Here is a 12538-nt window from a genome sequence, read left to right on the forward strand (position 1 = left end):
AAATAAAACCTTGAAAATAGAAACTGTAATGAGTTTTCTGCCTTTCTTATTGTCAGATGACTCCTAAGTTTAGGGTTAGTGAACAGTTAATCATCAAAAGCAACAGTAGCTGTAGATTAATTCATAACCACATGATCATATTGGTAGGGTCATTTTCTGTAGACCAGCTAAATGAAGCCACATTAAATCACTTTGGGGGACAGTGGGGGTCGGGAGTCTTTGGCACCTTTATTTTGGGGGTCGGGGGGCTGAAAAGTTTGGGAACCCCCTGGTCTACACTGTTCCTGCCTCACACAGTCTGATTTGGAAGAGGGAAAGGTGGGAGAAAGATAGAAAAAACAGTCTTACACACTAAAATGTGATCTAATCTGAGGTCTTGTTATACGTACCTTCAACACCTTCCTGTCCCTGCTGCATGAAGTCCCCCCTTACAGTAAAACTATAAACCTTAAACTGTAAGCATTGATTATCAGACGTCGTCTTACTAACTGTGTCATCCAACACATTTTTATTTTTGCAAACAATCCTAACAGTGTAATGACTGACGAATAAATCAGAGAGAGTAACTGCAGTTTACAAAATCTAAATTGAAAAACAGTGAAAAAGTTTTCTCATATCACAAAAACAACAAGCTTCAGTTTCTTTCAGAGACTGCACGATAATAAAAGTACCCTATTGCACAGAAACAAGAGCCAGTCAACATATTAATTATAGAGATCTCACCACAGCACGGTCATGACAGTTTGTTAAAACGCTCAGTGCAGGACATATGAGCAGGCGGGGCTTAGAATATACACAGTCTGATGTAAACACTCACAATCAACAGTTTCTGTAGTGAGACAAATTTAACCCTGAGACTCCAGAAGAAGGATGGGGAGTTCAATTCCAGGTTGAGACATCGGAAATCTGAAAGTTTGTTTGAAAAAAAAGGGAAAAACAATAAAAAGTATAACAGACAGCAGACTGGATCTCACCTCAGGTTTCAACTGTGACTCTTTCTAGTTTGATCAAGGAATAAATGTAAACAAACATTAGAGTATACGAACACAAAGGAGAACTTTCCAGTCATTGAAAGTGAGACACATCAAGCTTTTAAAGGGAATCCAGAACAACTCAAGGAATCGTTTTTAAAACATGGATCATCTAACGACAGGTTGTTGTGTTAGCTGCCATACCACATCATCTTACAGACCTCAGAACAAAACCACACTGAAGAAGCTCCTCTGTGATCGGTGTTCCTCTTTACAACATTGAAATGTGATTGACGAATCTTCTCCCACATGACGAGTGCACATGAATGCATCACCTGTTCTTTTCAAGCAACTACACATTTGATGACTTCGCTCTCAAACCTCATTACAAAGTTAAAATTGTCAGATTGTGTCAGTTATAAAAAAGAGTAGAAGAAGTGGACGTGACATCCACATGCCACCCTGTTGATTTGTTTTAAGTTTCAGCATTCGGCCATCTTGTTTTTCAGTAACAAATTATGTTTTTAGACGTGAGGAAGGATATGCAACGTCCAGCTCGACCCTGATTCACAGGTATTTTGTAATCTCTTAAACTCAACATGGAACTTTAATTTAAAAATAATAATCTCATAGTTTAGGCATCAAACAACTATTAACATCTACTGCATACTCACTGTACTGCGTTTACATGATAGAAGAAGACATATCAGGCGTGTGATCAAAACTTACAACAACAATAAAAACACTTTATACTTTGACATCCTGAAACTTTGACTAATATCTCCTTGTTATTAATAAACACCAAGGAGGGCGGTGACATGTGAGAGCACAGAATCCATGTCGGCTCTCTGAACTGAAGCGTTTTCATTCATAAACAAAGATTATTTCATCAAAGGTTCAACATATTCTGTGGTTACCTCAGTCCGTACCAAAAAACTGACATCGTCAAAGTGTCTCTTCTTTCATCACTTCTTCCTCTTTTAAATTTGAGTGTACACAAAACAAAACCCTGACACTGATGAGAACTAAAATATGAGATGAATCGTAGCAGATTCCCACGATGGTGCTGAAGACCTGCTGGATTTGCATCAGCTCATGGGATAGCAGTGAATTAAAGTTTGTCTGAGTGAACATCGCTGAGCCAGGCGCTGATCACTGTCGCTGCCGGACTGTTCCTCCTTCGCCGTATTTGCTGTTTGTAGCGTCTGTGTTTTCTGGCAGTAAGGGAGTGAGCTCTGAGGAGGAATACATCAACGTTAGTCTGGGGTTTGTGTTCAAATACAGACATCAGCATTCATTCATGGGGTGTGTTTAGATAATAAAACTGAAATGAAAGTTTTTAAAGTTTGTTTTTGGGCCTTTTATGCTTTTATTCAGAGCAGGGGTTCCTAAAGTGTGGGTCGGGACCCCCTGGGGGTCGCGAGACACAAATGGGGGGTAGTGAGATGTCTTCCAGATTTTTTTTCTTTGAGTTATCTAAAATGAGTAAATTTTACCCATAATAGTAAAAAATAGAAGCTAAACTTGAAATAAAAACTTGAAAATAGAAAGTGTAATGAGTTTTCTGCCTTTCTTTGTTTCCAGATGACTCCTAAGTTTAGAGTTAGTGAACAGTTAATGATCTAAAGCATCAGTAGCAGCAGGTTAATTCATAACGGCACAGGAAACACAGACACATGCTCATATAGGTAGGGTCATTTTCTGCAGACCAGCTAAATGAATCCACATTGAATCACTTTGAGGGACAGTGAGGGTCGCAAGTCTTTGGCACCTATATTTTGGGGGTCTTGGGCTGAAAAGTTTGGGAACACCTGATTTAGAGGATAGGACGAGTGGATAGAATAGGAAACTAGGAGGGACAGCGAGGAATGATGTGTTCTTAGTCTTTCAGGATATTGAATTTGATATTGATTTTATATTCAGCACTAAAGAGATCCACAAATCATAAATTTAAGACTCTAAACTTCTACAAAATTAATCTAAATAAACAAAAACTAGACTACAGCCGGCAAATGCACGGACATCAAAAAGTAAAGACTAAAGTTAAACATAAACTCAATGATTTTCCAACATAGAACAACCTTGATTTGTGCAGCATTAGCCTTATTAGCCTTTATCCTCAGGGTGCAGGATCACAAACACATTTAACATACTATGTACGTTAAGTTACATAAGTACAGAGAGAGAGAGAGAGAGAGAGAGAGAGAGAGAGAGAGAGAGAGAGAGAGAGAGAGAGAGAGAGAGAGAGAGAGAGAGAGAGAGAGAGAGAGAGAGAGAGAGAGAGAGAGAGAGAGAGAGAGAGAGAGAGAGAGAGAGAGTAGATCAAACATAACTGGCCGCATATAAAACTTTAATGTTTGAAGTGTTTGCTGTGTGTTTTTGCTGATTGTTCCTGTTCTGGTTTTTGTTTTTTAACTCTGTAAAGCACTTTGAATTGCTCTTTGTATGAATGCTGCTTTATAAATAAACTTGCCTTGCCCTTGCCTTGCCTTATAAATAATCACATCTTATCATCTCTTAACATCTCTAATCTCCAAAGGATCAGAAATATTTACAGCAATTAAAGTTAAGACTTTAATTACACAATGTGCCGTCTACATTCCTGATGTGTTATAGGAGACGTCATGACGTCATGCATGCTCAGGAAACAGGTCTGATTAGGTAGAGGTAATTTATGCCATCAAACGTTGTTGGCCCACACCTTTTGCTCCACCTTTAGCACACTTCCAAACCTTCCCTCCACATATTCTCAAAATGAGAACCACTGAGACACAAGGGCCTCGGTTTGGTCTGTTAGTTAAGCCATGCACCCCATGTACAGAGGTGATAGTCCTCGAGCGGGCAGCCTGGGTGTGATTCCAAACTGCAGCCCCTTTCCCACATCACTCCTCGCTCTCTCTGTTTCCTGCTCTATCCTATCCTCTCTGAATAAAAGCATCAAAGCCTGAGAGATATAACTTAAAAAACTGAAGCCTTTGACTCCCTCTCTGAACTCACCCTTCATCTCCGTCTCAATCCTGCTGCTGTCCTCCGCCGCTGACTTCTCATGGTTGGGGTTCCTCTGAGCTGCTCCAGCGTTGGCAGCTGCGGAGCTGCTGGCAGAGTCGGTGTTGTTAGTTTTGACTTGATCCGGTTTTCCTGCAGCACCGGGAGGTTTAAACCCATCCACAGTGTCCATCTTCACCAGACACAGAGTCTGCAGCAGACCCATGGCGTCAAAGTTCTCAGAGGTGCAGCTACCTCTTCTCTTCAACATCTCCAACACCTGACGTCAGAAACAGAAAGTTAGAGACAGAAGAACAAACAGGGAAGGCTGCAAACAAATCTTACCCACCATACTGTTGTGGTATTATCTAATAACTAAATGTATCAAACTGCATGTGCAACAGAGTAAATGTCAAGCACTAAAGGGTTAATGTAAGGTTATGCAAACACAAACACTGGCACTGGATGAAAGCTAACAAACCTTGATGTATTTGTAGGACTTCAGTTCGCTGATGTTCTCCTCCAGGAAGAGCAGATACAGAGAGAGATCGTCCCATTGGCCTGCGGGACTGGGCAGGACGCCCACAGTGGGCAGTGACTGATAGATTTCCAGGAAGCGGGCGTACCCGTGACAGAAGAGGGGACGGAGGCTGGCGTAGAACACCACAGGAACCAGAGCAATGAACAGGACCAAGTTGACAAGACTGGAAACCAAAGAGACACACAGACATGAGAGGGACTTGTTGTTATTTGACAGCAGGGTAATTTAAAGCAGATCACAAGTACACATTTCTCTGGATAGCGGCGCTGAGTAACATAAAAAATGAGGGTGATAGATTAGAGACAGGAGCCATAACAGTGGTGTTCAAAATAAGACAACACTCAGAAGAATCTGTGTTACTGTGTCCACCATTAGAGGTTCCTGCTGCAGGAGTAAACCTGGGACCTTCATGAACCACATATCACACTTCAGCATGGTTATGTCATATCAGATACGTACCTCAGCAAAGAGAAGACTCCCACAGCAATGAGCTTACACTGCACCTTGTCAGGGACGCCGGGGTCTTCGGCGAGCAGGCCGACACGCAGCGAGCAGCCGAACTCGTCTGTGAGGGAGGCCAGGCGGAGGTAGTACCCCAGGTACACGCAGGCACACAGCAGGGTGACGAGGGTCAGGCTGCGACACAGCAGGTAGTAAAACAGCAGCGTCCGCGAACAGCGCTTGGTCATCAGGAACTTCTCCACCAGCGGGTAATTGAAGCAGCCCTCCGTCGGGTCGCTGGACGAGGAGGAGGAAGGAGGAGGAATAGTGAGGTGATGCATGTTTTATCTTCACAGTGGAAACAGGACATTTCACCTAAACCCAAACACAACTGTCTCAGGGTCAGACAAGGAGCTGAGTGTTTCCTTCTTATTTATATTGTGCAAAATGTTTTAAGTTAAAGTTCTTCAACATTAAGAAGCTCTGCAAAAACAAAAAACAAGCACAGACAGCTGATGTTAACTTTGCACATTTGCAAGAACTAAAACAACATGCTGCTGCTTGTGTTTGTCTGTTGGTTTATGTGGATGCTGGGTTTTGTTTTTTACTTTCACAACACTTGTTGATCTTATCTACTCAAAAATTGAAGTAGTTTTTATCCTTAGAAAGAATTTAAGATTGCAGAACAGTTTTTTGATCGCCAAAACAAAACAGTAGTTTTAGGAGATTTGCTTTAAAGTTGATAATTTACCTCCAAAATAATCTCACTATGAGCCTGGATTCTTCAGATAATCAGGGTCCAAATAATTGAATCATCAATAAAGCTAATCACTGGACCAGCTGAGTGTCAAATATGCAGGGTGTGTGAGAGCTGAGTGCTCCTCTTTTTCAGACTTTGACACTTTGGGTGTTTCATGCTACTCTGGCAGATTCTCTCCTGCAAATGTCGTTTCTTCTGTCACCTAATCCTAACCTGTCCGGAGTGAGCATTACTGAGGTGGTCAAGCGTCTGGCCAGAGTCACAGCGCGGTTGTAGCAGCGGTCCAGCTCCTCCATGATGAAGCTGAGGTCGGACTGCAGGAGCGGCGCTGCAGAAAACCTCCAGAATAACGCCGGGGTGTACATCATCACCGCCACCAGCAGCAGGATGTAAGGGAAGAACTGAGGAGCAGAGAGAGGGTGTTTATTGCTACACGAGAACATCAAGTTTCCTTCCTGGTTTTTAAAGAATAGGTTTAGGGAAACAAAGTGGGTGCAACTGCTAAAATGATTCTTCAGCCATGAAGCTTTAAAACTCAGAAAAGAGTGTCAGAAATCACTGAGCCAATTCTTATCTTCTAAAGCACTTCAGGCTTTGTGTGGCCTTATCACACATCATCTAACCACAAGTATTCACAACCACAGCCAAACATCACAGAACAGAGGCTGCATGTGCTCAGCAGCAAACTCTCCTACTATCTTATCCTGCAGGGAAATCACACAACAAGCAGAGAACTCATCGTTTGAGGCCCTGAGGATGGGAAATTAATTGTTACAGATTTTTTTTACTGTTGAGAAAATCACTGTTGTACTTTTTGTTTCACTTTCACTTTAGATCTACATCATTATGCAACGCCATGACACGGTGACTCATTAAACTACCGTCTGTTCCAGCAGCACACCTCACTGCATCCTCGTAAATATTGTATCATTGAGAACAAGCAGTTATCAACACATTTAATATCTCACACTATAAAAGACGAGGTGTGTGTGTGTGTGTGTGTGTACCTTGTGCAGCCACAGAGGTAGAGTGTGTGTGTGTACGGCTGCCCAGCAGTATGAGTCCACATACGCTGCCTGCCTCCAGGAGAAATTAGAAGGTGCAAAACAGCTGATCTGAGTACCTGAAAAAACACGACAGAGAGAGTAAGAGGGTGAAAACAGAGCTGCTCATTGGCTGCTGGATTATAACCTGTTTTATTTTAAGTTATAAGGTTCAAAGGTCATTTAACAATTTCAATTACAGGTCTTGGTTTGATCTAGAGACTCTGACTGACTCAGGCAATCCATCTTTAAACCTGAGTCTTCATTAGAATTGGAGTCTAGACCTAAACTCCAGAGTCTGTTTAAGGTCTGATTTTTGAGATATCGGTCTTGATTCCAGCTCCATACCACCACACAACTCACCGACTGAGACTTCCTGAGCAAAAGCCAGGGAGATGAGGAGGAGGGGAAGACCCACGGCCACGCAGGTCACCATCTTGTCCACGGCTAGCTCGGTTCGGATGCTGCGGTATCGAGCCTGGTTCGGCTCTTTCAGCAGAAAGTCGCTGAACACGTACTCTGTAGCCACGTGAGCGATCGCCATCTTACTGCTCGTCTGTTACCTGCTGCACATAAAGAACACCTGTGGACACAAAAACAAAGACTTATTTAAGTTCTTGTCTCACATAGACAGACTTTCTTTTTAAATACATAAACAGGGAGGTTTCCCTTCCTCAGAGTCTGCAGCAGCACAAAGATTACCTGTATGGTGGCTTCACACGTTGAACTGTCAGCTTTGAAACGAAGGCAGAACTGAGTTAATCTCAAATCTGTGTCTTACCTTTGAGTCTTTTCAACCAATCCTGAGTTGTTGATCTTTAGTTTAATGATTCTAAGGTTGCATGATCCTCAGGACCTTTGACATGAAACATTCCACTCTACTGTCACCTTTTTGAATACCTCCCTCATCCTTTACACTTCACAGCTGCTCCAGCTTCCAAATGATAAAGAGAAATGTAATCACCTGTTGTCTTAATAATCTTATAATGCAAATATGTCTGAAAAAAATGCAGTTTTAAGCTTCTTATTGTGAGAATTTCAAGCTTTTCCTCAACATTTATCATAGATCATGAAGAGTGTTTGGGTTTTAGACTTGAGGTTGTAGAACAAGAAACTATTTGGACATAACTTTAGGCGATAGGGAAGTAATGAGCATTCCTTTTACATATTTACAAACTAAATTACTCCTAATTTTAATCTAAATAACTGCAGGTTGTTGCTTGTTGCATCACCATTTAACCCATTTCAATGCAACCCACTGTTGCATTGAAATACGCTTTCTGGAAGTGTGGATTGTTCTTGCATCGCATATTCAATTTGTTTAATTTGTATTGCTTGTATATTTGTTTTTGTTAGAGTTTGACCAAAATTATTTTCTTTTTGAAATATTTTTTTTGTCAGACTCGACTCTGACTCGCACCCCAAAATTAATCTCTGCAAATCTGCTACAGTCCATAAAAAATAGCTTCTTACTTGCATCGTATTCCACTTCAACCCAAAGCTGCAACTGCCAGTGGTGCTGAAATTATTCCCTGTATAACCTCAGCTCAAAACTCATGTCATAAAGCTTCAACCCAATGATCTTCCTTCAAATACATGATTAGTTGTTTGACTTATTTGATATATTTCCACTGTGATTTATGAATACTGCTGTGGCTATTTCTCCAAAACAACCAAAACAACATATTACAAAGACAACCAAAAAACCACTGATGCACCATGGGGAGGATGTGGTGCAGGAAATATGAGCCCGTTGTTCATGCAACAGCTCATGCGCTTCATGTGAGAGAAACATAAGGTCTACTGCTCAGAACATCACAAACCACCAACTACCTGCCCGGGATGACATCTTCACCATCCTGAAGGACTCAGCTCACCCGGCCTAACCACACTGAACTCTGAACTGAAATCACACACCCTAAATAAAATACAGCAACCATGAGCAATAACTATGTGATATCACCATGAGCAATATGGACTCTCTTTATTAACATCCTTTTTTTAACTGCATATGTTGGCAGTGCATGTACGGTTTAATTATGGCGTATTTATTCAGTGCAACTTAATTTTGTTGTATGTTTTGTACAATGACAATAAAGAATCTTTACCTTATTTTCTACATAGCAAGGAACTAAACACAGAATAAAAACCTTGTTTTGTCCCCCTACAAACCTGGTCGCAGTCTGAGATCCTCTGGCAGTTCTCTGTTAGCTGGTCCAAGGACCCGACTGGAAACTAAAGGGGACAGGTCTTTTGCAGTCAGAGCTCCTACACTCTGGAACAGCCTGCCAGAGGAGATCAGACCTGCAGTCAGTCCCTTCTTTTACGTCATTACTCAAGACATATTTTTGCAGGAAAGCTTTTATTGTGTGATTTTATTTCATTTTAGCTCTGATTCTAAGGGTCTGTTTTATAAGTTTGTGTGTTTTATAAGCTTTTATTTCATTTTATTTTTTCACTTCTTCTTGTTTTTATTGCCCACAGTAAAGCACTTTGTTACTTGTATTGAAAAGTGCTATAATAATAATAATAGTAATTCCTTTTTTTTTATGAAAACACTTTAAAAGTTTCTCTAAGAAACTTGACAAAAAAATAAAGTATACAATAGATAAGCAAAGGAAAGCAAAGCAAAAATCAAAAACAAACAAACAAAAATAATCTATCAATTATAGGTTAAAAGCCTCTCTAAATATGATCATTATTATTATATAAAGAAAGTATGCAAAAATCATAAGAAATAGATAAATGTTGTAAAACATGAATCTTTAAATTTTTAAAACTCACCTTAAAACCAATTTTTATTCCTTGGCTTTCAACCCAGCATGAGACTCTGCTCCTGTTTTAGTGTTTTATGGCTTGTTTTTATTTATTGTTTTGTTGTTTTTATTGTTTTATTATCCTGTGTTTTAATTGTTTTTATGCCTGCGTTGTTTGTCTATTTATGTACAGCACTTTGTTCCGGCTGTGGTCGTTTTAAAAGTGCTTTATAAATAAAGTTGAGTTGAGAATCAATCTTGTTAAAACAAATGTAAAGAATACAGGAAACCAAATCCACAACTAAACCCTAACAACAGATGAATAGCTCCCACAAATAGGTTAACCAGTAATGTTATAGCAGCTGAGCAGCTGGGTCTGGTTTGCATGTAAGAATCTGTCGTGGTTAAAAATAGTGAAACATGTTTCTTCATGCTGTTAATGGATCTATGTCTGAAAACAACTCGTGACAGTCTCCTCACAGCATCAACAGACTCCTTTGTTAAACCCTGGCTGTGTGTTTGTGATGATGATGAGCAGATTTAAGGAGATAAAGTTATTTAATGTTACAGAGCTGTGTGATTTACTCAGCTGAGCATGAGATGGGACAAACATCTCAACAGGGAAATACATAAATATACTTTATAAGCAATTTTAAAATAATGCAGACTTCTTTTGAAAGGTTTTCACTTAACTAGGGTTGATTATTTTAATTTAAAGAATTAATTAATTTAATAAATCACAACAAAAATGTACACAAACTCCTCCTGACACACAGGGGAGGACTGTAAAGCGGGAATATGAACTTGAACTCACCATCCAGCGTGCGCTCGTGAGATGTAGTTTGTAGGTTAACGTGTCATATCTGTGATAAACGGCCTCGTGCTGCAGGTGTTATAACTTCAAGGTGTTCCCAGGTCTGAAGCTGAGGATGTGGCCGAGGAGACATTCAACAGATGAAACAAATAACTCCAAACTTTCAGGATCTTCTTCCTGTAAGAAAAAACTTCTTCCGCCTTATTTACATACAGATGCGTTCAGGTGCAAATCAAAAGCTCAGATTTTCCAGCTTCTTCTGCTGCCTTCACTGCAGCTCGTAAATGCGTTCTTTCTGATTACACGATATTGATCTTCTTAACCCTCCTGTTATGTTTGTTTCTCTGGAACAGCAAGAATGTTCCTGGGTCAATTTTACCCGGGGCATATTCAATTATTCAAAAGTGTCAGAAACCCAAAAAATCCCAATACACATCTTTTTTTAATCTAATTATTAACACCATTACAAACCTTTAAATCAAGATTTGGTCCATTGGTGTTCTTTGATTCTCACAGATCATGATTCAATGAGGATAACTCACTCCTTTTTCATTAAAAGTCATGTTAAAACTTGTTTTAATGGGTGGGAGATGAATCTCCATCTATTATATTGTGGAAGTCTCTGATATCTGATGTTGTCACTTTGGAGAAGTTGAGATACTGTATTGGAGGAAGAGTTCATCTTTTTAAAAGAACATGGGAGAAACCTCTGAATCTTCTAAATATTAAGTGCAATTTATAATGAAGATGCTTAAGAATTGATCTACTAATGTACAATACAACTGTCTATAACAACTGTACTATGCTGGACTGATGAATGCTGGATGTGACTATTAGACCAACTATTCAAAAAGTATGTTAAGATGTACTGAGCTACTGTTCTCAATGTGAAAATCAATAAAAAGAATGTTAAAAAAAAAAAAAAAACTTGTTTTAATGTACATTGGAAAGCCCTAAATATAAATACAATATTTTTACATGACAGATTTTTGTTTATTTTATTTTACATTTTGTTTTTTTTGTTTTTTATGAAGTGATGTTGATAAATTAACACGACACCTCTTCTATCACATGCTGCCCTGATTTTTTAAGCTGCATTTAGCTGGTTTAGAAGGCATATATTACATAAAGTAGACTTTTAAAAGGGTCAATTTGACCCACAACATAACAGGAGGGTTAAAAGGGGTGGAGGTAATCACCTGGGAAAAGGGACTTTTTTAATTGAAGACTCATATTATACAATTACATTTGATCCTTTGGAGGGCAGACCAGTATTACAGTTATTATGGAGTCAAAGCTGCCACAAAATTAAACAGTTACTTCAATCATTACTATAGTTACCTAAACAAAATAAGATAAACAGCAGGATTATGTGCTGAATTGATGCTGCATTATTATTGTTTACTACAACTTACAGCCATATTTATTTATTGTAGTGCTTAATCTGTCATTTCCAACCATAATCACACCATGTCAACCTGTCACTACTGAAACATTTTTAATACTGCCTGTAATTACAGCTATTTAATCCATTTGTAACATTTGTATTTTTCTAAATTCCATTTGTAACATTGTATATATCTTAATTGTATTCAATCTATTTTCATTTTTGCTTATTTTATTTTACTAATTGGAACTTTTTCTTGATTGTACTTATGCCTGGGTTGCTGCAACAACTGAATTTCCTCCCCAGGGATCAGTAAAGTAATATCTTATCTTATCTTCAAGGTTCGCTCCACATAAAGCTCAGACACATAAAGCTATTTTAACAGATTCAATTAATCAGTAATTTTGTTATTGAACTATCAATACCAATTATTAACCAACAACTTTCTGTCTTTTAAAAAAAAAAAAAGAGGTAAAGTTGTTGCACTAATTGCTTCATTAAATTGATTATTTGTATTATTGTTTATTTGTTTTATTGTTTTTAAATGGTTTATCTTCGGATTTACTCAGCCTTTCAAAATTAAATTACCAGAGGAAAATTGTGATTTTCTTCGTATTTAGGAAAATCCAAACAGTCCCTGAATGCCACATCTTTTCTCACAGCGTGACAATCTCTACGCAGCATGCAGCGAGGCAGAGGAATAGATGGACTGTGATACTGTACAATACATACTGTACAATTATCAAACGAGGATGTATAATAAAATCCTTTCTGATTCTTCTCTGGATGGATGTCAGGGTTGTACATTTTGTGGAGGTCTCCTTCAGACTGATCATTCTG

General features: G+C 39.0%; 1 protein-coding gene across 2 annotated transcripts; it reads right to left on the reverse strand.

Moving 5' to 3' along the window:
• Positions 1-479: 479 nt before the first annotated feature.
• On the reverse strand, positions 480-10523 carry LOC117825814 (pannexin-1-like). Of its 2 annotated transcripts, XM_034701772.1 has the most exons (9): positions 10312-10523; positions 8914-9026; positions 7105-7324; positions 6706-6821; positions 5912-6099; positions 4957-5235; positions 4438-4660; positions 3969-4236; positions 480-2206 (listed from the first exon to the last, which is right to left on the reverse strand). In XM_034701772.1, the coding sequence occupies exons 3-9, from the start codon at positions 7283-7285 to the stop codon at positions 2124-2126; spliced, it is 1338 nt and encodes a 445-aa protein (XP_034557663.1). In that variant the 5' UTR covers positions 7286-7324; positions 8914-9026; positions 10312-10523; the 3' UTR covers positions 480-2123. The 2 variants fall into 2 exon arrangements, with proteins under 2 accessions (XP_034557663.1, XP_034557662.1); XM_034701771.1 differs by lacking the exon at positions 8914-9026 and having other exon boundaries at positions 10312-10518.
• Between the last annotated feature and the right edge of the window lie 2015 nt (positions 10524-12538).

Source organism: Notolabrus celidotus, chromosome 14, assembly GCF_009762535.1.
Source record: "Notolabrus celidotus isolate fNotCel1 chromosome 14, fNotCel1.pri, whole genome shotgun sequence".
NCBI lineage: Eukaryota > Metazoa > Chordata > Actinopteri > Labriformes > Labridae > Notolabrus > Notolabrus celidotus.